The sequence below is a fragment of the Aulonocara stuartgranti genome (genome assembly GCF_965226115.1).
Source record: "Aulonocara stuartgranti genome assembly, chromosome: 10".
Taxonomy (NCBI): Eukaryota; Metazoa; Chordata; class Actinopteri; order Cichliformes; family Cichlidae; genus Aulonocara; species Aulonocara stuartgranti.
Genome location: NC_138946.1, coordinates 19,757,448 through 19,784,217, shown reverse-complemented (window position 1 = coordinate 19,784,217; position 26,770 = coordinate 19,757,448). Strand labels below are relative to the sequence as shown.

The following is a 26,770-nucleotide window of genomic DNA, read 5'->3' as shown; positions in this document are numbered from 1 at the left end:
AGTCACTGTCATTTTTACTTTCCTCGCTATGATTTACGTTTTGTTTTTAGACACCTTCAGAACTGTTTAGGCCTTATAACTGACCTTAAAACTGGAGCTGCCAAAACCAATCAAGGCACCTCTCAGGATTTCTTTCTTTATCTGTCAAAGATCCTTTAGCCCTGTCGATTGACACGTTTGGGTCAGGTTCCCTGAGGTGTTGTCCTACCAGGAAAGGCTGTCGTTATTAAGGGAGTGCAGTATTTAAGATGGCTTTAGCGTCAAAATCCAGCAAGGGGAAGACCCAAGGTTTCCCAGGGGAACAATGTATTTTAATAAGATAATCACTGTTTTTATTTTTCTGTCTGTGGTCAAAAGCTTGTGGCTGAATGGTGTACAAATGTTCACAGGAAAACAAAAATGAAAATCTTCCTAACTTTTAGTTACAATTATTTAAAAGGCAGAATTAATGTTTGGTGACACCTATTTTTGATACTCCTGATGCTTTGTTTGTATTGATGTTATTTGTGTGCTGAAATGAAATGAAAGATAGAAAGAGTGTGTAATTATAGCAGAAGAATATCCAGGTGAAGGTGCAACCCTGTTGTGAAACAAAAAAGAAAAGTCAATTCAGAGATTAAGGATTCCTTTTCTGACAGAAAGCACTTGTTACCCACACTTGATCAAAATATGAATACTTTTACTTATCTGTATCATTGCATTGCCATACCAAATAGTCGTCACTTAACATCTGTGTCCATCTTTTCAGAGATGTCTGGCTCCCATATTTCATACGTCAGTTTGAAACTACTCTTTTCTTTTGTGTTTTTTTTATTTGACCCATTTACTGATGCAGATAAACATACAAGAAGAACAACAAAAACTACACAGAGTTCTGGTAGCACCGTGTAGCTGTGGGGTAGCTTGCAGGGTTGGTGGTTCAAGCCTGTGCAATTTCACGCATAGTAGTGTCCTCGGACAAGACACCAAACCCATGGCTGATCTTTTTGGTGTGTGTGACTTGATAAATGAACATTTGCGTTTCATTTGCTTTGTAGATCTTTCAGTACCTTAGATTAAAAGGCGCTAAATTAATGCATACCATTTCATTTTATTCTAGACCTTAACTAAAAGTGACTTAAAATATCCAGAAATGCGAAACTATACAGTATTTTGGCTCTTATGTACTAAGTTGATAAAATAATGTGTTGCTACACAAACTTGTCCACAAGACTCTTGGTCTCCAGGAAAATAAAAGCCTTCAGCATCCATCTCTATCGTTAAATATGCACAAAAGATGCATTTAAGTAATTTAGGACTGGAGATGGTTGGATTGCCTGGAGATGAAATTGCTCGAGTCGCTCTCATTCTGGATAGAGTGGTGCAAAGTCTGCCTTGAAGTGGACTATGATGACTGGCTTGCAGAAACCTGTGTCTCCATTTTACTTTGACCCAGGATGTTGCCTGCAGAAAGCGATGCAGAAGATAGAATAATGACATTTCTAGACATTTATTCACAGAAAAATTACCCAAAATGTAGTAATTTAAACTTTTAATATTACTATTAGTTGGTAGTGATACTAACTAAATATTAGTAGTGATCTTCCTAACCTTCTAATGACAGCAAATTAAATATCTTAGTAATAGTAATTTAAAAAGATCACCTGGGGCTTCCAGTAAAGCCATTAAACAACGGAATATGTTTGTAAAATACTCAAAGTCTGAATAATAAATCCCTGATTTAAAAAACAGTGACCAGATCAATTAATGGTGAAGATTTTGGAAACAGAACATCATCTATGTCCTCAGTGAGTATAGTGTAAAATCCTAGGTGGGGGTTCACGATCCACACCTTCTGCATGAAATCCATTTTCAGAGATATTGAATTTTAAATTTCAAACTATGAACTTTTTATTTTTATTTTTTTGTTTGTTGCAGCATAGCTCTAAATACCAGGGCTGCCGTCTGCCTATCAGTCGCCTGGTCTGTAAATATATACTTTTAAAACTCATGACATTCATAAGACCAAGTTGTACTTTGTGGTGCATGATAAACAGAATGTTCCTCATTTACCAATTTGCAAACTGGTCTGGTTTAGTATGTTGAAGTATGGGAGGTAGATGTTTCTTGGTCCGGGAGGAAAGAGACGCATTTTTCCATCAACTAATTCCACACTTTCACCAAAATCACACAGCTGAAAGAAGAGGGGGAAAAAGATCAATGTTAATGTTATGATGTTATGCTTGTCTGCTTTCAGAATATACAGCGATAATATGATGTACACATATGTGTGTGTTAGTGTTTGTGTCTTCACTTGCCTGCTTTTTCAGCAGTTTCTGCATCAGCTGTAGAGGTGTGATACTCTGTGCCCCTCTTAAGTCACTGAGCAGCAAAGTGGCCTGAGCCAGCGTAATGACAGACTTCTGTGGCAAGCGTGTCCGTCCTGATAGCAGGCTCACTGCTTTCTACACACAGGGACAAACGGCGAACGCCGAGACTGTGATTACTTTAATTCACTGCACGTTCAGTGTAGCCATGCTGATAATTATATCACAAATACAGGCTCAATCCATGACGTCAAAAATCACACTTTCTAATGTGCACACTTCATTCGTTTTAATGAAGTCAAAAAAACAACAAGATTTTTGATCATGTGAGCCACCAACTCAAGAGTGTCCACGTTCTATTTCTAGTTTGAGAACAAAAGAGTGACTGCATTTACCTAAATCTAATCTCATTTAGCTTTTTTTCTTAGCTTTTTTATATTTACCTGCATTTATAAACAGTGACTAACAGCCACTGTCTCAGCAGACCAGAGAATGGGGTCTCTAACTGACCTCTGTCCCATTCTGCTGAACACAAGAATCTCTGGAACGTCTTGAGGGAGTTCTTCAAACTTGGATCACGTATAGACTGATCCGAATTATTCAAAGATCATGTATAAATCTAGGTTAAATCAAGGACTGCATGGCCTTGGAATTCAACCCATCAGACATGTACACCGCATGCTCTGGTCTCCTGCTCTGTTAATGCTTTTTTCAACACGTTACTTTTGTTGCAAAAAAGAATGAAAAAAATGTGTTTGTCTTTGTGTGCAATGGTACCTGCAGCATTGTCATGCTGTTGTCAGTCTTGCCTCTCCGGGCTTCCAGTCTGGCACCTTCGACCAACAGCAGGGCTTGAATGTCAAGGTCTCCCCACAGTGCACACTCATCAAGACCCTCCTGTAACACCCGGGCTGCTTCCTCATTAATGTTCTTACCTTGAAAAGATGGTGCCACATACATCGTAAATTAACAAAAAGTATAATAATAATAAAAATATTAGGAATATTAATAATTATAATAAAATTATAATGTGAAAAATGAGAAAGAGAAAGAGTTTGTGATCTTTTTTAGTGACTGTAATAGTAATAATGTTTGTAGTAAGTTGTGGTACAATCCACCACTTTGAAAAAAAAAGACAGCAAACACATGACCAGACCTGGTAAAAGCTCAATGGTGCGAGGGTTGTGGGCAACCAAGCTGTTGACCAGAGCCAAGCGGCAATGTAACCACAGATGAACTCCAATCCTCTCACTGGCCTCAACTACTCCGGGACAGTCTCCATTCTGGGCATCTGACTCACCAAAATCTTTATCATCCTTAAGAAAGATCATGTATACAACAAATCATTTCTGCTGTCTTATTATGATTACTTAAAGAATTAAAATTCAATTCTGGTTGTAATGTAACAGTTGCTGTAACCAAGCATTCAAGGATCAACCTACTCGATTCTGTTAATGCTTTATATAAATATTTTGCCCAATCACTTACAGCCCAGGATCCTCTCACAGTCACAGGTGATGTTTGGAGCAGCTTCAAAGATGAAACTGCCGTGTCAAAGCTGAAGGGGGGGGGGGACATAAAAATGGTTAGGATAGGTAAGATATACACATGTACACAGTAGACATGCATAAAGTCATCGTACCAAAGTGCCGTATGTCCTTGTTGCATGTAGAGGTTGCCCTTTAGAAGATTGGATTCTATCGTCAGTTCCAGGGTTTCCATTTTGCACAAGGAATGAGATTCAAGCTGCTCTGAAATGGTGTTTAACCACGAGGAGGCACGTTCCAGCAAAAGGAACTGTAACAGAAGAGATGACAAATGGCAGAGAATTGACTTCATATTTCTTAAGGGTGTGCCTCACCTCATCCTACCCTGTACTTGTGAATGGATAATTATTTTACTAAGCCTGACATAATTCGGTCATATTGTTTTCATACATTTCAGTGAGGTTTTAGAAAGTCTTATCAAAAAGTCCGCGTAAATGTTACCTAAAGGACTACAAAAGCAGGAGAGGAATTCAGGAAAAAATATGTGGAATTATTGTGTGTTTTGGCATCGTTCACATTCTGCAGATCAACCTTGAGTCCTTTATTTACTGTGTGAAATACAGAAAACTCAAATTCCCAAGAGTCTTACCTTTATCCTTTCTGGGGTTAGATTCTTAGCATCAAGATTGAGAACTTTCTGCTCTCCTGTCTTTGGACAGCAGTCATCAGTGTCTGGACTGTCCTGCTCATCATCTTTTGGGTCCACCGAACAACTTGTTACGCTGATACAAACTTCTCCCTCCACAGAATCTGCAAAACATCCACACTTTTGAAATTTCACAATTGTAAAGCATCAAAACTGCCTCATCCTCAGCTTGTTCTATCACTGAAGTTGCTTTTAAAGAGAACTTGAACATTTAGGGCACAAATACAGAACAGTATATTTTAATGTGAGTGTATGCAAATTTATTACTCCCATAAAAAATGGACAAATCATCTTTTTAGATTGCAATTTTTTTGCTAACAGTCAGCACTATGTATACAATAATGTAATTTTTTCATGTGAACGCATATATTTAATCTTCTTGTTTAAATCACCTCAAACAGAAACAAAACAAAAGAAAGAATTATTCTTATTACAGACCTGGCACAGGATAGCCTGCGATAGCATTAGTAAGTGCCAGAACTAGTTGAACACGAGCAAGGTTAAATCTGAGGCACAGTGCTGGTCCATACAGGGTGCAGACTTCTGGAGTAAAGTCACAGTTCACAAGTTCCTCCAAAGCCTTAACACAAGCACCGCAAACACACAGATTACATTCATAAGAATCCAATGAAGTAGATCACTTTAGAGAGCATCTATTTAAAAGAAGTTGTATGCAGCTAAAAGAACAGCACAAAGACAAAAAAGAGGTTAGTACAGTACTTGTGTATATATGTTTGTGACTTCATGTGCATATATCTGGTTAACTTGTATTTTCAAATTTGCCTGGAAGGCCAAAATGACAGGAATGGGCAAGGGGGTTGACCCAATTCAGTATGACTAAGAGACTTAAACTCTGAAGTGTGACTTTACAGTAATGTGGAGAATACCTCTGCATTGTCCAGAAGAGACTCGTTGCTACAGAATGTCTTTGTAGGCTGCACAAAAGAAAGCAAAAACATATGTGAAATTATGACATATATCCATCAGTTCTCTTATCAGGGTTGTGGGGAGAGCATGCAAACTCTACACAGAAAGGCTGCGACCTGGTGGTGGAGTCAAACTCAGGACATTTTTGCTGTGAGGCAACAGTGCTAATCACTGTGCTATGAGAAAAACAGCATGTTGCAGTGTTTCAAATCAGTTTTTTACCACGTGATAACCAGAAGTTTGCAGTGCTCACAAGACAGACCAGCTCACAGTTTAAAACAGATATGACGGGCTTCCTGAGAGGGTACTGCACATGACATTTCAAGGAGAAGGCCAAAACTGCACAAGGCCAGAAGTGTAACTGAAATAATCTCAACAACAGTGAAATATTCCATATACACAAAAAAAACAATGTAATCATTACTATTACTATATTAAGAATTCCATATGGATGATTCCATAAGTTCAATGCATTAACAAAACCTTTCCCAGTACCAGGACAACAAAGGACACGAGTGTACTGAAAATGAAAAAAATGAAAATGTGGAAAGACACTGAAAATTCTCTTTCAGCTTCTAAAAACAAAATGCTCTTACTTGGACACAGGCACTGGCAATGTATTGTCCATGAGGCAGAAGGACACCTGTTCCACGTGTGAGCTGAACTGCGTCCTTCACAGCTTCAGCGAACAGACACAGTTCAGTAAGGGCACGTATCTGCAGAAAACACGCAGGCAGATTAGAAAATCCATCATGAAAGCAAAACACTTGAATACAAACACAGGAGAAACAACAAATTCTGACCTTCAATATTTTGCCTTTGACAGTGTGCTGTACGTCTCTGCACACAGTCCCAACAAAATGTAGATAGAGGGCTAGTGTAGGAAGCAGCTGAAATTACAAACACAACTTAACACAAAGCCAGTTATTTATCATAAGCACTGATGAATAGCGGGCAGTGTTTTTGTATGTGTACCATGATGCAGTAGCCAGTGGTTAAAAGCCAGTGGCAAATGAAGTTCAGGCTTGACACAGTTGTGCCGAGGTGAAGCCTGTGGGGTTCGGAGAAAAGGTCAACTCCAGGGAGCAACTCATCTCCGATGCTGTAGGAGGCGTACTGGAGGTCTGCCTGGGGTTGAGCCATGGAGCAACACAGCAAACTCTAAAGAAGGAAGCAAAAATGTGTAATAGACACTCCAGTCCACTGTGTCCACTTCATGCTTTGCCTCTCCAAAGCATGAAGTGGACACATGTGCAGAAGTTGCAGTAAGTTGTAATAACAGCAGAGGGAGATATTTTATTTCAAGACAACATTAAAACAATCAGGGGAAATCATTTACATAGACATTATTAACATATTTACATGTAAATACATATTAGGCACCTAGCTTAATCGTTTCTGGCGATTAAAGGCTCTAGAATGCACTTTATACAATTTTTGCTCACTACTGATGTCTTGGCCTAAATGTATTATCTCCCCCTGTTGGTAATGCAGCTTATGCATGCGTGTCCATTTCACCCTTTGGAGAGACAAAGAGAACTGGGTGTCTATTACATGCTTTGCCCTTGGCATGTAGGAATGAATGCATACGCATGCATACCTACATATTAAAACACGCAACAGTATATCTGCTCAAACCATGTGTTTTACCTTAAACAGGTAAGCAGACAGGAGACAGTACTTTGTCCGCTGGTTGATATCAGAAGTTAAGATAAACCTGCAGAACCAAAAAACATGCAGCAGGAGTTGGCGAAACCTAAAGGTGTATGCTTGGAAAACCCATGAAAAAACACATCAAGTCAATGATAAACCTCAGTGAAACCTACTGTGCTATCTTAGCGGTGACCACAGCCGCCTGCAGACATCCCCACATTCCAGCCTGCCTTAGAATTTCTTGCAGGGAGCCATTCCCAAGCGACGCGCCATCCCATTTCTCCAAAACACCTGAGCTCTTCAAGGCACAATCTACGGCTTTACTCCAGCATGAGTGAGCAGCTCTGGAAATAAAAAACACCAGGAATAAAATTCTTACCATAATAAATCATAAATTATGCCAATCTGAGTTTTGCTTTTGATAAAAGGTTGAAAATGCATTTAAATACAAGTAAATGCATTTAAATACAAGGCTGAAGACTTGTTCCAACACACTCGTGTACAACAGTTTGCTAACCGTGTGTTTCCACTGTAGAACTGCAGGTTTCCCAGTTCATGCAGAGCCAGAACTCTGAGGGAGTCACGGCTGTTAGCCTTCAGGTATTCTGAGGAAAAGGTGAATGATAATTATAAGGACAGTAAACCATCTGACCCACTGAAATATGTGCTCATATGTCTTCATCCTATATTGCTGTAAGGTCACTTAGTCTGCATTTGTTGATATTTGCCTTATTTATGTAAAATGTGCAATAAAAGTCTCGACAGTTTCTAAACATTTTTTGTTCTCGTACTTATAGAAGTGGAGTATGCAGAAATGATAGTCTGCAAGTGGTCACGGCTGATAGGCAAGCCATAGATAGCATCTGGAGTACTGTAGTCCTCCTCTGTCAGGTCACATGGTTGGATGTTTGGAGTGGGCATAACAACGGGACTGAAATTCACAAAGCTCGCTGAATGGCTGAGACCTCGGCTCCGACAATGCTGCGTCGGTATCATAAAACCTCACGAGGGACACAAGCAGTGCAAAAAGTATTAATTTAAAATACTGTGTGCGACATGTGTATGTGTTATTCAAACAGTGAAGAACTTACAGGGTTGTGTGTTTGCCAGAAGCAGCACAAGCAGTGAGCGACTGTGCTGGAACATCTGAAGACAATATGTTTTTTTCTCAAGAGCTTGATGATAACAGCTCAGCGTGTCCTCTACATCCAGTGGGACACAAACAAGGGACATGGAGTGCTGTATCTCCGCACCTTAAATATACAGCATGTACATGAAAATATGACACCTGCGCTGCTGCAATTGATAAGTTATTGTCTAACATTTAGTTCTTACTCTGGTATTTAGTCATTACTATTTACTGTACACAAACCAGTGTTAACATTATTTTAGATGAGCTGTTTGGCTGTGTAAACCTGTAAGATCAACCGCTTCTCGAGGAATCGAGTTTGTCAGTGCTGCTTTTTTGTGAAGGTGCCGTTTCTGTGCGGCGTGATGGATCCGACCACTGAGAAGCTGGCAGCCTGCATAACTTTTATTGGTCACCTGAAAAGCATAGTATACACTCATTTACTGCACAATACAGACAATGCAAGATTGTAGACACAAGAGATTAATTAAGGACTGCAACTAGAACAAACATAGATTCCGTGGTGCTGTGAGTTATGAGATATTTAACTGAAATAATTTAAGTTTTTCAAATATTCCACAATATTTCTGTATAAAACCATTTGTACTGCCTTAGTTTTACTTCTTACACTTTGATTTTAACCAACACATGATGACCGGTACTATAGCCCCTTTCTACTCAAAGAGCGTCCCACTAAAATCTCATTCACACACATTCATAAGGTGCTTTTAGCTATACCTAAGCATTTATTTCTAATATTCACACACACTCACACTCTGATAAATGCATCAGGGGCAACTTTGGTTTCTCCAAGAATACCTTGACACATGGACAGGAGGAGTCTGAGGTTGATTTAAAGGTGGTATCTCAGGTGGTAGCTAAGTGAGCCACAGTTACAATAAATGGGAGTGTAAATGGTAAATAGACCAGCACTTTTCTACTTTATCTGAGAACTCAAAGCGCTTTACACGACTTGCCTCATTCACCCATGCACACGAGCACTTTTTTTTTTGCTATGCTTTGTGTGTGCGTTTCTGTGTATGGGTCTGTGCTACCTCTTTTCCAGTGGCCTTCTGTGTGTTGACATGGTGTGGCTGTGGGACTGAAGGGCCTCCAAAAGAGTTTATTCTTTCAAGTAACATCCTCTGGGCGTGGACAAGCAGAGGAGTTACGATAACAGTATACCGATCCCTAGTATCATTACATAGATGGAAACAAACACACAAAACATTGTCAGGAACATAGATTGTGAGGAACTAAATGTCTTGGTCATTAACAAGTGAAAAAACACAGTATTCATCAAGTTTCTCTATATTACATGATTTTGAGTTTTCCTGGTTTCTTATGGTGAATTTATGTTTCATGCAAAGTACAACAACCCCACTCAAATCTCCTGCGATGCCAAGATCTCAAAGAGCATTTGATTTACTTCTCCCTAACAAATGTTTCTATTTGTAATAAGTCTTATAGAAGACCTGAGAGGAGGACATGCAGAGGGTTGATGTGATAGATTAGGATCCATGGGATAGGTTTAGATGGAGGCAGATAATCCACTGTTGCAGCCACTAACAGAAGCAGCCAAAAGAAGAAGAAGATTTGTAGTACGTCTTATTCACCGTGTGTATGAGTTGAAAAGTAAAGCAAAGTGGGCCAGGCTTTCCCACTTGCCACTGTCATGGAGCCGCTCAAGAGTGTGCAACACCAACGTGCGGACCCAACGCAGATCCACCTGGGTGCTGTCATCAAGTGGGACTGAGAAGTGGAGACTGGACTCTAGCTCATCTTCAGTCAAGTCACTGCCATACAAACTCCAGAGCTAGCAGGGGCAGAAATGCAGATGAAAATGTAAAAGTACACATAGTGACATGTAAGCTGTGGTTTTGCCTTTATACTTTCCTAGGAATAAAACTATGTGCAAGTTTTTAGAAAGCAGCTATTAGTACAAATAGCAATATGTGAAGCTCACCCCTAGTTTTTGCAGCATGTCCATGATAAAGTCAGTGGCCAGCACCAGCAGTGGGGTGAGAATACTGTGCAGCTGTTCTGCTGTAATCGTACATGGAGTTTCAAGCTGAGCAGCTCTCTGTACAAGGACAGTGATTCTGCAGCTTTGGTCCCACAGTGTCTGACACACACACTGCAGAGTGGTCCAGTGGTTGCCACGATGAGCCAACACCTGGAAAATAATGAACAGTATTAGATATGAGTACATCAGAGGGACAGCTCAGGTTGGACTGTAAGTTGTGCAGAGGAGGGGGAGTGGATATACTGGACAAAGGCTGTTGAAGAAGGAGGAAAAGAGGAAGACCACAGAGAATATTCACGTATGTAGTGAAGGAGGACATGCAGAGGGTTGGTGTAACACAGGAGGATGCTGGGGTTAGAGTTGGATGCAGATGTAAAGTCACTGTAAAGTAATATATAAGTTTACATCCACATATGTATCAATGGTACCATCGCTCTCCGGAGATGCACAGCAACTTTGTTAATTGACTCCAGCAGTGTGGCACCAGTGCACCTCTGTGCCTCCATCTGCTGTTCCACAGAATGAGGAGAGCCCTCTCCCTCCTTACATCTGTCCTCTGCGACAGAGCCATCAACTGCTACAACAGATTAAGACAAATGTTGACAGACAGACCAGATGCTAGCTTTTCTCTTCACTTTATTTTCCGTGTGCCTTTTTCTTCTTACCATCCTTTCTTCCTCTATCTTTGTGAGCTGTCATCACATAGTCCATGTGATCAGATGAGTCTTCATGTAAAACAGCTTCATTTGAAGACTCCAACTCATGTTGCTGCGAGTTGTTCCTCCATACCAGGACACCAGAGTAAGCCAGAGAAAAACACAAAGGGTGAAACTGGCTGTATCTGTTAAAAGAACAAACAGTGCAGGACATTTTATAATTAGTCAACCATGTGAAGTACTACAGTATCTCAGCTCAGATAATACACATAAAAGTAAATACATTGCCACCCAAAAACAAGGCAAAGCTGCTTAGCATCAATCAGAAAAATGTTGTTTCTTAGTGTTTGTATTCAGTGTGAGTCTTTTATTACAAAGAGAAAAAAACTGAAAAAGTAAAGAATAATATCTGGCATCTCTGTGTGTGAACCTCTGCTCCAGGTCTCCTCTGTGTTGTTGGGGCAGACGCTGGTAAAACACTGCTAAATGGGCCTGAGCCATGTAGTAGTTCAGGTGTGATCTCCACACCCTCTCCACAGCGCAAGTGTGCCTCAGCTGTAGCCTCTTCTTTTGGCGCTGCATCACAGATGAAATCATAGCAAGCAAGTTCTCCATAGCCAGCACTTCCCTACAAACATGAACACACTTATTATATATGGACTTACAGAAATGATCAAGAAACCTCCTGAAAACAGAAAAACAAAAACACAGATACTCTACCTGTGAGTCCTCATTTTCAAAAGCATATTCTGTGCCAGTTTATGCTTTGCTTGCTTTCTTGTATCATCATGTGAAGAAGCGTTCTTGTGCTGTTTAAAGGGCAGCACATGTTATTGTTTTTAGTTGATATTGCAGCAACAAAGTAAAAACAAAGTTTTCTCTCAAGTCGCAGCATAATTTTGGCACTAAAACTGAGCCTGGTGAGCCAAAGATTCAGAGATGTAATGTACATTTTTGTCAGTGTAACTCAGATATTTCCTGCCCTTATTAACTACATGCATGTGTGCACATGTTGTATCATCACCTGGGAGGTTTCGCTTCCTTTTGCATTCTGGTTTCCACTTCTTTTTCTAATCTGACCGTGCCCCTCCAAACATTTAGTGGACAGTACCATCGCCTCGTCACGGCTGCCAAAGAGAAAACTATTCACGAACTTTACTTAATGAAACTGACATTCATATCTTTCTGATATCTTTAGGTGTCTTTAGCTTTTAAAAATATATTGAAGAGCTTTATATTAAAAGCACACCTGGAAAGAAACTGAAACATGCTCTGCCCCCATTCCAACACAAGGTCTATGTGGCCTTCTTTCATGGTTCTTTGGAGTAGCAGTGCAGCAAACTCAGTAAAATACACCTTGCGTCGGAGTTTCATTACTATCAAGGACACACACACACGAACAAACCTACGAATTAGCAATACTAATAATTACGTCATAAAAAAAATATGAAAGACTATACAGCTTACCGTGCATGTAGGCATCCTTTAATGTGCCACTGGAGATCAGCTCGTACAATAAGTTTGGATCTTCTGAGACGGTTAGTGTCTGAGAAGTCTCTGGAAAAATATATGAAAAAATACATAGAAATCAGTCCAAAAATTACAGGATTTATAACAAAAATGCAAACTTTCTTCTATAAGCATTACTGTGCAAAAATCTTGTGCCATCCCTCATTTCTTCCTGATTTGTTTCAAAGAGTCAACCTTGTAATTTTTTAAGTGTTGTTGAACAACACCCGAGGCTTTCTGAAGGGTTTTGGACATTGGCTATTTTGTCACTCATTTTCAGTCTAGTGCTTGTACATGACCATTTTCAGAAAATGCTTTTATTAAGCCACATACGACTTGGCAAATAATTTTAAATTGTATCTTTTCCAGATGCTTATCATCTGGAAAGCATCATTTTTCAGGATAGCAACGATCCCAAACACATCGTCAATGCAGTAAGGGCTGAATAGAAAAACACAATATCACTAATGGATTGGCTTTTCCTCAACATTACTGAATCAGTGTAGGGTCATGTTGACAGGGAACAGAACAAAAGGCAGATAACATCCAGAGAAGAGCTTTGAATGTCCTTCAAGAAGCTCGGAGAACGATTCCTGAATTCCTGACTACTTACAAATCACAAGAAAGCCTCCCCAAGAGAGTTTAGGCTGTGTTGAAGAATAAAGATGTTCATTATTTACTATATTTCAGTGTATGTTTCCACATTTCACTAAATTACTGCACCAATTTCCCATTTACGTACCAAAATACAAAGAAATAAGGAATGGTTTGAGACTTTTGCACACCACTAACAGGACCAGTGTGAGTACATGTGTTTATTACCAGGCTCTGGGGTGTGTGTTCCTTTTGAAACTGTTATTTTCTTGTTCTTTCTTTCCAGTGCCTTCAGCTGACGACTTATTTTCATCTCACTCTTGACTGTGGCTTGATCTGCCGTTTTACGCTATACACATGGAAATGCACAAAAATGCTAGAAGTCGTACTTTACTTAAGTATATACATAATATATCACAACAGCATCCAGAAAACAGCTCTTACACCCTCAGATTGATTGGTGAGTCTCCTAATCTGCAGCTGGGCATGATAGACATCCTGAAGTAGCCTGCAGCCACAGTCCATCAGTGCTTTGGCCATCTCGTGTTTCCTGAGCACACGCAACGTCTGTCAGGAAGAACAGAAGAGTTCCCAGTTAGTTTGCACAAAGTTTTGATTTTATTCTTATTTTAAATTCCATGTGAGTCACTGTAAATGTAAGTAAAAGTCAACACAAAATAATAAATACACAAATGGATTGGCATTGTAGCATGGTCTCAAACTATACAAAAAGATTTTATGTAGTGGTAAATCCAACGGAGCGCTGTCAACCAATATGCAGTGCAAATATATACATGCAAACAATGAGTGCAAGAAGTAATCAAAACTTTTATGTATAACACTTTAAAACTTGTGCATACAATTAGAAAAGGTTATCTATTTGTACGCACATTAACATGAACACTATGTGCACGCACGCACACACACACACACACACACACACACACACACACACACCTTTGCCAGGTAGTAGGTGATGCAGGCTATCATGTGGATAAAAGATTCTGAGGTGTTTCCAGTCCATTTTTGTTTTAGAAGACCTGAATTCTCCTCCAAAACCATCAAGCATTTTTTTAGTACCTAAACACCAGAACACAAACAGAGGTATGATTATTCATTTATAGTTCTTACTATGTTATACTGTTAATACTTTTATGGACGTGGTGGTTGCATACTTGCACCACAGAGTCACAAGTAATCTGATGGAACATTATAGGTGCCAGGAGCCCGTAGCAGCTAACTGCAGCCTGCAAAGCAGCAGCCGCATCATTCAAACACATCGCCAAGTCCATGGCCACCAGCATTCGCTCGCATTCTTCCAGTCTGGCTTCCTGCGTACAAACAGGAAGAGCATTCCATTTAGAAAATGCAAAATAAGTGTATAAGTTAGTGTCACTGCACAGTGCTCAACAAGACTCAGGTATTTACTTTTTCCCAGATAAATGGTCCATTGTCACTGAATGAGTCCCAATAGAGTGATCCCTGCTGAATGTTGATCTCTGTCTCTATGAAGATGGACGTGAGAAACAGCTGACACAAGTGAAGAGAGGAGTACTGCAGGATTTCTTTGCGTAGTCTTTAGCATGATAAATGAAGACAGAGTAGGAGGTAAGTAAATACAAAACAAAAAAGAAAATTCCTTGACAGGTACTGTGTGGTGTGTGTTTCCCTCCTCACCCTGTGGTGGCTAGTCTACCCTCTGTGCTGTTGGACTCACTGTCAGGGTAGGTGCAGTGGCTCCAAAGTTCTCTGCAGGCTCTTTTTGCTATAGCATACTGCTCTGTCTGAAAAGCCACCTGAGGAAAAAGTCAACAAGGCTAAAAACATAGCCCAAACCTTTCTCTGTCTACTTGGTACAGGTGTAGAGTAGCTTGAAATTGTACCTTAGCCAAATGAGCCCAAGCAGAGAGCAGTGGTACAGGCATGGATGCCAACAGTGGTAATGTTGTCCCCCCTATAGTGCTGCCCAGTAGCTCTCCCTGACTGTTGTATGCTGCAACAGCAAACACATACTTCTGATTGGGCTCCAGACCCTCCACCCTCAGCACACACTCACCAGATACAGCAGGTACCTTGAAACAAAATCATATACACAGAGGTAAGTGATAATGACAAAAATGAGTTTCACTACACTTGATATTCTTCTTCTGTGAAGAAATAAACTGCACCATATTTCCAGTTCCTGGCAGGCTGCAGTCTCCAAGCCGGACTTTCCGGTTTATGCCCTCAGCTACCCGACTGCAAAGCTGGTACCAGCACACCTCAAAGGAAACAAAAGAGGAAAGATTTCAAAAAGTGTTGAACATGTGTGGATTATTTGCTCACTGTTAGGTTATTAAGATTAGTAAAATGATGGCCTAATTAAATGTAAATCTCACTTGTCCCTCTAAGTTATGAGGTGCTGGGGCAAAGGTCATGGAGTGGTTGTTGCGTGAGAGTAGGACAGGAGGAGGTGGAGGGCTCTGTCCGTCCTCCTTGATTACTTTGCCTTTATCTTCAGATGTAGTATTAGGAGTTGAGGACATGTACACTTTTCTCTCCTCCATACCTGCTTTCTCTATGAGGGTAGCAGCATCCTATCAACAGCGCACAGCAGTATAATTTTCACATGTCCTTAAAACTAATATTAAACACCACTAAGTCAAAATGTGGCTATAATCAACCAAATGTCGTGAAAGTATTCTGCTTGTTTAACCTCCAGCAGACTTTTGGTTTCACTGATGTCACTTTGTTCCATGTTGTTGTACACCAGCAAAGCTTTCTGGATCAGGAACAGAGCTTTGGACACCTTGTTTTTTTTGATCCGGTCCAACAGTTCAGACTCTACAACTAAACAAAGACAGTTTACTCACAATTTATATTATATTCAGACATACAACTTGTCGGTAAGCATATGTATTTAATTCCCTCTAACTATGATTTACTGTTGCCAGATTTTAACTTCTGTTTATAAATGTGCAAGTGTGAAGTAGCAATATTTTGCCATTTCAGTCAGTGCAGAGCTTAAACTACTTGTCCAAAATCACTGGTGAGTAAAACCACCAGAACAACTCTGACCTGCATTTAGCTGCAGCAACTTGAGGGAAGCCCTGTGGAGGATAATGTCCAACTCTAGGTGGAGATCTTTGATCAGAAGATACGTGCATGTGGCTTCAGTTTGTCGACAGCCATTAAAGTCAGATTCTGTTTGAGTTTCCACCTCTCCTTTTTTCAGATTTACTTCATCGTCTTCATTTCTGTGTTTTGATGATTTTGGAGAGGTTGTGGAAAAAGCCGATGACTGGAGGGGACAAAATTTCTATCAGAAGAAGAACACATGCAATTTAAAAAAACAAAACGAAAAACTGCATGCCCATACAAGATTTAGTAAATAAACTCAGTAAATGTGAGAAAGAATATTTACCAACATGCTAGAAATGCGTGTGGGACAAGATGACTGTGTACCTGCATGAACGCAAAGTCAGTGAAAGCTGAGCAGTCCTGGGGGGCCAGCGTAGCCGCACCCTTTGCCAAAGCTTCGAGACCCCTCTTTACCACCTCACACACTTTCTGAAGCAGCTCTGTGCTTGAACTCTGCAAACACAAACACACATATAAAAAGTTCACTTCATACTTTCAGTAAACAAGAGACAGGACACTGCCCAATAGCACCATGCAGTATGATGTCATTTGTTCACATTTTGATGGTATGCCCAACCAGTCTATTTACATACCTCAAGAATAGAGAAAGAGTTTGGCTTTGCATCATCACAGTCTCTTTCGCAAACTGCTGGAGATAAGACATGAGAATAAAAATATTCTCAAAGCTTTGGTTTGTGTCTGTAGTGCATGTTCGTATGCGTATGCATACGTATGTGTTTGTGACGGTGCAAGATCAAATAGATACAGTACAAACAACAATAGCTTTAAATCTCCAGCAGACCGTAACAGAGCAAGTGGCAGAAAATAACCTCGCACCTGACGTTGAAGTTTCAAGAAAATATTCAGCTGCATTCTCAAGCAGCATGCCCAGTGTGTGGCTCATCTCTGCTATCATGATACAGTCAACAGCTGCCAGGTCACAGGTGAGGGCCACCTCATACAACACATAAAGACACCACAACCACTGCAAAAATAGATTTACAAACAGCAAAAAAGACAAATGAACAGAACAATGAAAATTCATGAATGTACTATGCAAAGTTTTATATTTAACAGCAATAAAGTCGGAAGCAGCCGCAGGAAATGTTTTTTTGAACACATACCTTGTCATGATTTTGCAGAGGATCTCTCTGTATCACCGCTTTCATCTTACCCCACAGGAACAACACAATATCCAAAATCAGGTCTGCATCTGGCTGCACCTCCTACACAGACACAAACACACACAGCTTAAATGCTTATAAATCTCCTCCTCTGAATTCTAACTTTAGCCTGAACCCTAATCCTTTATCCTCAACACAAACACCTGCAAACAGTACGTGGCATAGAAACTTACAGGAGCAGAATCACAGACGGACTTGTGAAGGGTTTCTACCAGATCCATCAGTTTATCACTCATAGAAAGTGAAGCCTTATGTTGGTCTGTGGAAACATAAAAGAACATGACCACTTTATATTGTGATTGCTGAGATTAGTTTGGAATAATCTGAGGAACCAAAGCTCACCACTGACCACCATACTAACAATTAATCAATGTTTAGTACATTATTTGACCTAAAAACATCACGAAAAAATAGATCCAGACATGTTTTGCAGTTGACATTTCTCATATGTACTCTATTTGATTTAGGTAAGTGGTGATCCCTGGACAGAAGTTACATAATACCTACTTGCTTTCAGTGAAATATCTAAACCTTTACCAGCTCTATTCTCACAATATTGATTGAACATTACTCAGACTTTGTGCTAGCATGCTGAATTTTTAGCTGATTTGAAAAATTAGATTCCAGATATACTAATCTGCTGGCTAATTTTGATAAAAACTGGATGTATTACATGCGGTAAAATACTGATAAACTCTGTAGCAGCTTAAAAGCACAAAATTCAAGGACAGGGAGGCAGAAAGCTATTTAATGAATCCTTTATTAATAAGGTTTATTTTTCAAAATAAAAGTTTGGAGCCTGAAAATTTTAATAAGTCTGTATGTGGCAGATTTAATATTGCTACCTTTGCTTGTGATGTCTTCTTTAGGAGGGCTCCTCTGGGTAGACAGCAAAATGTTGAAACTGTGAAGCAAAGCAAGCTCCTGCTTTCCCCTCCTGAATGATTGGCCATCCAAACTCTGTGATTAGAGAAAGCCAAATTAAATAAAAACTTCCCTGATGATCATTCAAACAGTGGAAGCCCCAAACCGAATCATCAATCTTGAAATGCATGTGAAACCTGATGTATTCCACTTTTCTCATTAATATGAATTAAAGCATTTTTGCTTGTGTGCTACTTACAGTCAAAACCTGCAGCATCTCTGTGCTGAGTTCAGTAAATGCATCCTGCTGCTTGTACTGAAACAGCAGTTTGATGAACCTCACTGCAGACATGACGGGTATTTTGTTTTCTCCTAGCAACACAACACATCTCCTTATCTCATACTGACTTTTAAAGCAATGCACAAAACAAACACACATGCTCATTGTAATAAAGGACCAAAATGACTCACCTGAAATGGCTAAATCTATCAGAGTCGAATTCTGTGTCAGTACAAGAGGAGACAGGCACGGGTGGTCATCATACCTCTGCTCACCAGTGACACCTTGACAGACACGGCCATACATGTACATTACCCACTCAGAATCCCTCACCTTACTGAAATCACAAAATGTTTTTTATTGTGTACTTGTTTCACTAACCAGATAACAAACTAATTCCAGCAGACAGGAGTTCCAGGTAGACCTCTTGTAGCTCCGGATCTTCAGGCATTCTCATTTGAAGTGGCCGCGTGTTGCTGTCCCAGAGTGCTTCCAAAATGCCCAGGAACTGTGCTGCACTGCACTCAAACAAGCCTGTTAGCAGGCGCTCTGTTGGGGTACGAGGCCATGGCACCTACAGTACACACACATAGGCATGTGATTTTAGTTACAACACCGACTCACAACATTAGATTTCCTTAGAAGCAAACAGGTTGTAAAAAACAAACAGAACTAAAACAGAAATCTAGGGTTCAAACAATTAAACTATATGGCACGGGGTTATTTAATTATTATTATTATTATTATTATTAAAGAAATCCAACAAAGGCAATGCATAGAGTGATAGAAGATTTAAAGGTGATAACACAGTATACAGCGTTAAACAACTAACAAGAGCCCCTAAATTATACTGCATTTAAAAGTAAGAATTAACATTAAATATGATGATATGGCAGTAAAGCAGATCCCATTACATTAGGTATGTCCTTCAGGGTGCTTTTGATTTTGGTCTTGTACAGGGTTTTGGGTCTCTTTCGGGTCTCAAATGCTGCTCGCTTGAAAATCATGGCACCAAGCTGAAAAACAGAACGCTCTCAATCACCTTTCATATGTTAACCAAAGAAGAGCACATCAATACTGTAAAACACTGACAAGGTAAGTAAGCTTCTTCAGAAGTGACTATATTCAGTTGTGAGCATGTAAGTATGGAAATTGCTGTATCTAACACACTGAGAAACAACAGCATTTTATCACAACAACATAGTGTGCTGATGTATCTCAAGGACAAGTTTCTTGCCTTGATGGAGGCATCTTTGTAAGCTCTCTGAGTCTCTCTGGTGGCAGGAACTTCACTGTGCTCCCCGAGTTTTGCTAATTCATTGATTTTTCCAAGGGCTCTCCGGGCAAATTCCTGAGAGCATTTGAGGACACACAAATCCAATTAACTTTTATTGCAACAATATGATGGTTGCATTTTAAAATAAACTATACAAACAAATGTAGTTAGCAAATATACTCATGGGTTAACCATACCAGCAAGACTTTCTTTTTGTACAGTCAAGTGTGAGGAATAATTTAGTGCCTTGTGCTGATTAACAGCAGGCAGGCTAAGGAAATTACATAAAGATCAACACCAAGTTACAATGAGCATTTATTACTGATTAGATCAGCCTGTGATGGATCAAATCGTGTATTTGTAGGTGTCTGACGCTGACGTATTTCACCTCCGCCTGCACCTCAGCATGGTTGTCATAGTAACACTGGCAGACGGCACAGTAGAGTGTGACGATCACTGGCAGATACTTAGCTGTCATCAGAGGGATGGACAACTCCAAACTGATGCTTGCCCACAGGAGGTACTCCAGTGCCTGAATAGGATGACAAACGGAGGCTGTGAGTATCACAAAGTATTAAAAAGACAACTACACAATTTTATTATACACTACATTCATTATATAACAATATTACACAGATTTAGTTGTGTGTTCTGCAATGTGCAGAGGCTCAATCAACTAAAACTGAAATATTGTCACTCACGATCAGTCCAAAGCCATATTCCAACATTCAGTTAGACATTCAGTCTCTGTCACACATGATTTTCTCACCATCCTTCATGTTTTTATTTTCCTTTAGGGCAGGGGTGTCAAACTCATTTCACATCGTGGGCCAGATACAGCCCACTTTGACTGAGTAAAAAAAACTTGGAACTTGTTTGCTTATCTACTGCTTACTTTGATGTACGGTAGTATGAATGGCAATAGATGAGGTCTTTATCATTAGGAAAAGTTGTAAAACTTACAAATCACAGTTAAAAACCCCAAATGTATGCCTTTCTTCACATTTTTTAAAGTAACCCAGTGGGCCAGATCGGAGACCTTGACAGGCTGATTTTGGCCTGTGAGCCTTATGTTTGACATCCCTGCTTTAGGAATGAGTAGCAGAAGTGAAAAGTGGCAGGAGTGAACAGTACCTGCGCGCTGCACTGCATAGTCATCAAATAACGGCAGACATTGTAAATGTGTAATGAACCTGGATGACAAGAGATAGAAATACATTACTACTTAATACAATAGTAGATAAACAGTTTATGAACAGTTCATTTTCATTTTTATCTTCAAATTTTGAGAGCTCAATTTGTTCTACCAAGATTACTCCTAGATAGAAATATCACACTGAATTATACAAGTTCTTCTAATATACCATTATATATCTGCCAGTAGAGGTGCTCGTGTTGCTGAAATGCCTGCATCATGGTCCTCATGAAGTTCAGCACACGCAGCAGTTTACAGAGCCCCTTTTGGCTGAGGAAACTGTGCTGTCTCTCCAGCTCAAATATACACAGGGCACAGCCCTGCATGGCACGTACCTGTACACACACAGACACAAACACACACATATAGAGGACAGACACACAGGCACAGACACATGGATACATACAGAATAATAGCAGATTTTTAACAAAAATGTCTCAAAATGTCAATGACCTCAGCCAATGTAGTAAACTTTCTTTGTAGCATAAAACAACAAAGCAAATCCTGGAAACAGTTATTACACAGCATTTTAAACAGAGATACACAGGACACACACAGTCACACAGTGATGTGTACCTTACCTTCATGGCAAAGGTATTTTGGTCTGTATCAAGCCCTTCGGGGAAGAAGCAGGCCATAAACTGATCCACATTTGTGATGTCAGTTATTTTCACTGAGCTGAACTGTGACAGGTGGAGACTGTAGCCCTGCCTTAGAGCCAGCTGGTACAGCTTGAAGAAGCAGAGGGAAGAAAAATAACACTGTGAATGTGTTAACATGTAATTAATGCGCAGAAAACAACATATCCAAAGGCTTCTTATAGTTTTACTGCAGCAAAACCAAGATTGCAAATACTGAGAACAAAACCAATGAGTCAAGTAGTAAAACAAAGAATTCACAGCAACCAAGACTGACAATAGTGACTGAAAAAACTGTGTAATTCACAGACTGAATTAATATTTAATCAAAGAAAAAGTCTGTGGTAACCAAATATTAGTAGGTATTCTAATTTGGGGGATTTGTCAAATACCTTTATTCCAAAGAGAAAATCTGCAATCTGCAACATGTGCTCCTGGTACAGTTTCAAAGGCAGTCGATGTTTGAACTTTTTCCATATCTCCACCAGAATTTTAATCCTTTGAAAATGAATTCAGAAAAGCATAGCTTTAAAATAAATAACATAAATAAGCAAACATCAACACCAAGAGATCTCTAACTGGTTCAAGATCTATGTAATATAAAATATGTTCAAATCTGTTTTTTGGGATACTGACAAACTGAACATTGTTATTTTCATTTTCTACATGATCTTTTTAAAAAGTTAAACAAGGACATTTAGTGGATGCATGATAGGAAAAAGCCTTTAATTATGCTGTGATGTACGCTGACAACTCGGTTGTTCTGGGTTTTTTTTAAAAAAATGATGCTGGCTAGCAGCAACTGTCAGCGTCTCCTAAAAAGTATAGCTTGCAGTATGATATTGAAGTTATTATTAAAGGCCACTGCAATCCTGCTTTATACAGCAGATACATGCAGTTATAGCAAAGCAAAAAATGTAAATGGTGCACTCAAGACTTTTCTTAAGTACAAGCCAAGTGTTTGAGACTAGTAACTGGACCTTATCAAACATTTCCATATATTATGGTCAAATCATAAACACCATAATAATTATAAGCTACACAGTGTATCATTTATTATTAGCTAAATACATTTTAGTGGAACAATGACGGTAATAAAAACTGCACGCAACTAGCTATAAAAATTTATTTAAATAAGCCTGATTTAATAAGCTAAAGTTTCCTATAATCAGTCAATATGAGCTTTATAAGCTAGCGCTGACTTGGCTTTTTAGCATCTCACCCTTTAGCATAAGTGCTGTTGTCCTGGTTGTTCGACGAAGCCACTTGTTTCATCAGCGTTATAAACGAGTTAATCTCTCGCTTAAAAGCTGAAAGTACTGGGTTTCTTTGATCAAGTTCCCCATAATACGACGCTGGTAAATCCATTTCTGCGTCCACAAAAACGATTCTGACCGGCTAGCACATTTATGTTGGTTATTTCCAACTACACCAACAAAACTGCTCCAGTCTAAGAGACCGGGACAAGACACATCACCATGGTAACAAGCGACGCTAATAGGGCCGACTTTGTGGATACCGTATTTCCTGTCTTTTTCTTTGTTTCTTTTCTATTCTTTTGTTGGGTTTAAGAATGAAAACTAGTTTCCCGTGTTTAGGGAAAACTTATAGTTTGCGATAAACAACGTTAACCACGTTTTGGAGAGCCTTCCTGAAAGGCCTTAAGGGCAAGAAAAGAAAAAGGTTCAGCACATATTTCTGCTGAGCTTTTGGACAGTTTTAAAAAGGTAACAGTTTAACAAAGACTGATTAAACATATAATGTCTTACACTTACAAAGCTTTCATTTATAATCAGTAAAATACAAATCCTTTAATTCACTACAGTCAGGGCTTTTACTGCTACCTGCCATGCTCATGCTTTAGTACCTTGGAGTGTCTTTATTGCTTTCTTACTTGAATTCATTTCGACCTGTCCATAAACCTAACATTTATATTGGGCATTTATATTAATGATAGATAAAAACTCCAGCTTTGATTGGACTGGTCTTTGGCTCAGGCACAGTGCCTGGGCTTGGTCTGCAAAGCACTAAAACTAAAATTCATGGTGTGATGGTTTAAAAGCCTCTGATGAACCTCTATGCTTGCAGATATAATTTAATGCATATAGCCTTCAGTACTAACATGACTGGGAGGATGAAAGAAATTTATTGGCACAACCAACGCAAAGGACTTCATATTTTACATCTGAGCTCATAGCAAAATGATACGCACAGTGTCATCTAATGCTGGCCCTTACAAACTCATCAGTTCCCATTCAGTCACACATCCACTCCACACACAAACCTAAAGCTCCTGGCACTCAGAGCACAGCAGGCTAATGCTCTGGCAGCTATTCCTCAAACAAACCCTCACAAAAACACACACACAGGCACACACACACCAGACAGGAGCATTTCCTGGGGAATGAGCATGGAGGATGTCAGCAGTATTCCTAGCCAGTGTCACCTCATGACCGAGAGAACAGGGACAGATAGAGGGTAACGGCGAGGGAGAGAACCAGTCTCAGTCAGACAGATAAAACAATGGGAGTGATGGAGGGATAAACAGTTGAGATCATTGTTCCAGAAAGATCAGGCTGTTGGCAGAGTCCATATGCAAGTGTGCATGGGAGGTCACGGAGGGGAGGAGGTGCAGAGGTGGTGAACAGAGGCAAAGTCTGGCTTGGATGGGAGGGAAAGACCTATAAATTCAGTGCAGGAGAGCACAGCAGCACCCATCTCAAACCAAATCAGACCTAGTCAGCCTGCCTCGTCATTTATTACAACCCTCTTGGAATCTCACCATGGATATCCCCATCCAGTATCCCTGGTACCGCCGGGCGTTCCCACATCGATTTCCTGACCTCTCCATGGCAGAACCTCTCACTGACTGGCCAATGATGTGGCCATTCTCCTGGTCCTTCCCCTGGATGCGCCCTTTGTTTATGCGTTGGTTCAACTGGCCCGACAATGGACACAGTGAGGTAGAGTACAGTTCACCTGTGTAATTAAGATTATTACATCATGGGAGTTACGCACAAATGTCAGTGTTTTATGGCCTTTCGTTTGTGAGGTTTGGATTAATGATCATCAGAGTCAAAACCTCCACTGATATCATGAGTGTTTGTGTAATTTTCAGGTGCCAGTCCTTCATTAAACAAGATTTGTATGGGTTTTTATCCCAGGCTGACTCACTGCTCTACTGTATGTATTTAGATGCGCTTGGAAAAGGATCGCTATGTCATTTATGTGGATGTGAAGCATTTCTCCCCTGATGAGCTGTCTGTCAGCGTTAGTGATGATTTCATCACAATACACGGCAAACATGAAGACAGACAGGTCAGAGGAGCAAATTTAACACCAGAAAATAAATTTAGCCACACTGTTCTGATGCACTCACTAATTCTGTTTCAGGATGACCACGGCTATGTGTCAAGAGAGTTTCTGAGGAAGTACAGGCTTCCTTCTGGTGTGACATGTGCCGAGGTCACCTCCAGTCTGTCGTGTGATGGTGTACTGACAATCACAGCACCTCGGTCATCTCCTGGGCCGGAGCGCAATATTCCTATTTCCTGTGAAGATGGAACACAGAAACAGAAAATGTAGAGCAGAGCCTGACGCACCAGATGCTGCTTTACTATTAACCCTTTATATTGTCTGTTATGTTGGCAGTGCCGTACATATATATAGAGTAGTCATACAGTTCTAGATGTCTAAAACTGCTGTCTAATAAAACAGTTCCTAACCCCTAACTCACTATTATTGTGTTGTCTCAGCAAAACTGTAGAGCTCGTGTAACAGTCTGTTTTTGACAGTACAGCTTTTATAGACACATCATGGTGAGCTCCAGGATATTGAGCTCCCAAGAGTTCATTTCCCTATCATAAACAAACAGATTAGGCTTCTACGCAAAATACAGTCGCACATGTAACAGTATTTCCAAAGACAAATTCATAACCACCATCAGGCATTTAGAGAAACACAATGTCTCTAGCAACCTTTCATTTCAGTGGCAAATGTGCTAGTTAGTAACTGAACCCAGAGAAGCTTGCAGCATCTACTGGTTCTGCAGAGAAATACTAATACTAATCAGTACTATCCACTAAAGGTGCTAACACACTAACCAAAGATGTATTTTCAGCACACAGAGCAGAGTGAGCGGGTATTAGTAAGATGCCAAATGTGCTGTGTTCATTCTGTGGGAAGAGCATTGGTTTCTGCATGTGTGAGGAGGAGGTTTTCTGGAGGCACAGACAGCCCGTTTGTTTTTAGTAAAAAAAAAAAAAAACTAAATAAATAAACAGAAGAAGAAGAAAAAGCCACCAAAGGCCTCGGGACCAGGCGTGTTGAGAGAATGAGAGCGAATGAGCAAGAAGCAAAGTTGTGGACAAAGGAGAGAAACAGACAGGGCCCCTTTTTCACTGGGGAACATGACCTCTGAGCTGCTAAGGGTAGTATGATTGTGAATGTACGTGAGCGCATTTATACTTGTAGATGCAAGAATTACAACTCTATTATCTTTGTTAAGCCTTTTGGAATATTAACACTGACAACAGCAAATAGAATAAATATGGAGATTCAAGTTCACAGGTCGGTTGTGTGTGTTTTTGAATCATTGTCAAGGTTTTCTTCTGTCTATTGTGTTGCTGTTCTCAAATGGATTTCAAATAACAACGTACACTCACTGACCACTTAATGAGGTGTTCAGTAGCTCATTAACATCAATATTGATCAGCCAATCAAATGGCAAGAACTCATGGTCATGGTCCAGATGATCTGCTGAAGTTTCAGAGTAGGAATCAGAAGCAGATGAACTACAGCTCGGACGGTCTCGGTCGTTGTGTCCTTTGGCAAGACAGTCAAAGGAGCTAGCAAAGAAAAGGGCAAGACACTTCACCCATTGCCTACTGGTGGTGGTCAGAGGGCCCGGTGGCGCCAGTGTCCGGCAGCCTCGCCTCTGTCAGTGCGCCCCAGGGTGGCTGCAATGTAGCTTGCCATCATCAGTGTGTGAATGTGTGTGCGAATGGGTGGATGACTGGATGTGTAACGCGCTTTGGGGTCCTTAGGGACTAGTAAAGCGCTATACAAATACAGGCCATTACAGCAGCAAAAAACCATATTAGGTCCTTCACCTGTCAATTACAATTCACACGGGCTTGACAAAATTGGACAATAGTAAAAGAAGGGAAGATAGAAGGAAAAATGTTGCCTGATCTAATAGTCTTGATTTCTGCTGCCACT

The 26,770-nt window shown here is 40.1% G+C and overlaps 2 protein-coding genes across 11 annotated transcripts; one reads left to right on the top strand and one right to left on the bottom strand.

The window, feature by feature from the left end:
• Positions 1 to 38: 38 nt before the first annotated feature.
• On the bottom strand, positions 39 to 25,031 carry cfap54 (cilia and flagella associated 54). 8 transcript variants are annotated; one of them, XM_082548348.1, is made up of 57 exons: positions 24,930 to 25,031; positions 21,943 to 22,048; positions 21,494 to 21,643; positions 21,082 to 21,247; positions 20,852 to 20,910; positions 20,106 to 20,249; positions 19,679 to 19,792; positions 19,356 to 19,457; positions 18,823 to 19,015; positions 18,633 to 18,725; positions 18,421 to 18,533; positions 18,143 to 18,257; positions 17,471 to 17,556; positions 17,238 to 17,339; positions 16,951 to 17,098; positions 16,707 to 16,762; positions 16,438 to 16,566; positions 16,051 to 16,291; positions 15,689 to 15,822; positions 15,372 to 15,569; positions 15,162 to 15,254; positions 14,877 to 15,065; positions 14,671 to 14,789; positions 14,422 to 14,569; positions 14,169 to 14,324; positions 13,951 to 14,073; positions 13,438 to 13,560; positions 13,222 to 13,342; positions 12,358 to 12,447; positions 12,140 to 12,266; positions 11,915 to 12,017; positions 11,611 to 11,699; positions 11,321 to 11,518; positions 10,900 to 11,075; positions 10,663 to 10,811; positions 10,175 to 10,384; positions 9,825 to 10,024; positions 9,264 to 9,399; positions 8,495 to 8,624; positions 8,171 to 8,332; positions 7,871 to 8,080; positions 7,597 to 7,684; positions 7,253 to 7,423; positions 7,077 to 7,143; positions 6,402 to 6,587; positions 6,230 to 6,316; positions 6,023 to 6,142; positions 5,387 to 5,434; positions 4,938 to 5,079; positions 4,443 to 4,603; positions 3,949 to 4,103; positions 3,795 to 3,864; positions 3,463 to 3,622; positions 3,084 to 3,241; positions 2,298 to 2,444; positions 2,053 to 2,173; positions 39 to 1,443 (listed from the first exon to the last, which is right to left on the bottom strand). In XM_082548348.1, the coding sequence occupies exons 2-57, from the start codon at positions 21,976 to 21,978 to the stop codon at positions 1,385 to 1,387; spliced, it is 7,371 nt and encodes a 2,456-aa protein (XP_082404474.1). In that variant the 5' UTR covers positions 21,979 to 22,048; positions 24,930 to 25,031; the 3' UTR covers positions 39 to 1,384. The 8 variants fall into 8 exon arrangements, with proteins under 8 accessions (XP_082404474.1, XP_082404475.1, XP_082404473.1 ...); XM_082548349.1 differs by lacking the exon at positions 24,930 to 25,031 and adding an exon at positions 24,333 to 24,403; XM_082548347.1 differs by lacking the exon at positions 24,930 to 25,031 and adding an exon at positions 23,326 to 23,382.
• On the top strand, positions 22,955 to 26,116 carry LOC309715343 (alpha-crystallin B chain-like). Of its 3 annotated transcripts, none has more exons than XM_082548385.1 (4): positions 22,955 to 23,031; positions 24,352 to 24,513; positions 24,746 to 24,868; positions 24,944 to 26,116. In XM_082548385.1, exons 1-4 carry the CDS (start codon positions 23,029 to 23,031, stop codon positions 25,133 to 25,135), a joined length of 480 nt encoding a protein of 159 aa, XP_082404511.1. In that variant the 5' UTR covers positions 22,955 to 23,028; the 3' UTR covers positions 25,136 to 26,116. The 3 variants fall into 3 exon arrangements, with proteins under 3 accessions (XP_082404511.1, XP_082404512.1, XP_082404510.1); XM_082548386.1 differs by lacking the exon at positions 22,955 to 23,031 and adding an exon at positions 23,196 to 23,277; XM_082548384.1 differs by lacking the exon at positions 22,955 to 23,031 and having other exon boundaries at positions 23,611 to 24,513.
• The last annotated feature ends 654 nt before the right edge of the window (positions 26,117 to 26,770 follow it).

Bases quoted from the DNA above. Each gene is read 5' to 3' on its own strand.
- LOC309715343 (XM_082548384.1), top strand. From the start codon at position 24,334: ATGGATATCCCCATCCAGTATCCCTGGTACCGCCGGGCGTTCCCACAT. The intron at 24,514-24,745 runs GTAGAGTACAGT...GTATGTATTTAG, and splicing joins CCGACAATGGACACAGTGAG to ATGCGCTTGGAAAAGGATCG. The intron at 24,869-24,943 runs GTCAGAGGAGCA...ATTCTGTTTCAG, and splicing joins GCAAACATGAAGACAGACAG to GATGACCACGGCTATGTGTC.
- cfap54 (XM_082548342.1), bottom strand. From the start codon at position 22,918: ATGGATTTACCAGCGTCGTATTATGGGGAACTTGATCAAAGAAACCCA. The intron at 7,685-7,870 runs GTACGAGAACAA...CCTTTTCCTCAG, and splicing joins TGCATACTCCACTTCTATAA to AATACCTGAAGGCTAACAGC. The intron at 6,317-6,401 runs GTACACATACAA...TTGTAATTTCAG, and splicing joins CCACTGGCTACTGCATCATG to CTGCTTCCTACACTAGCCCT.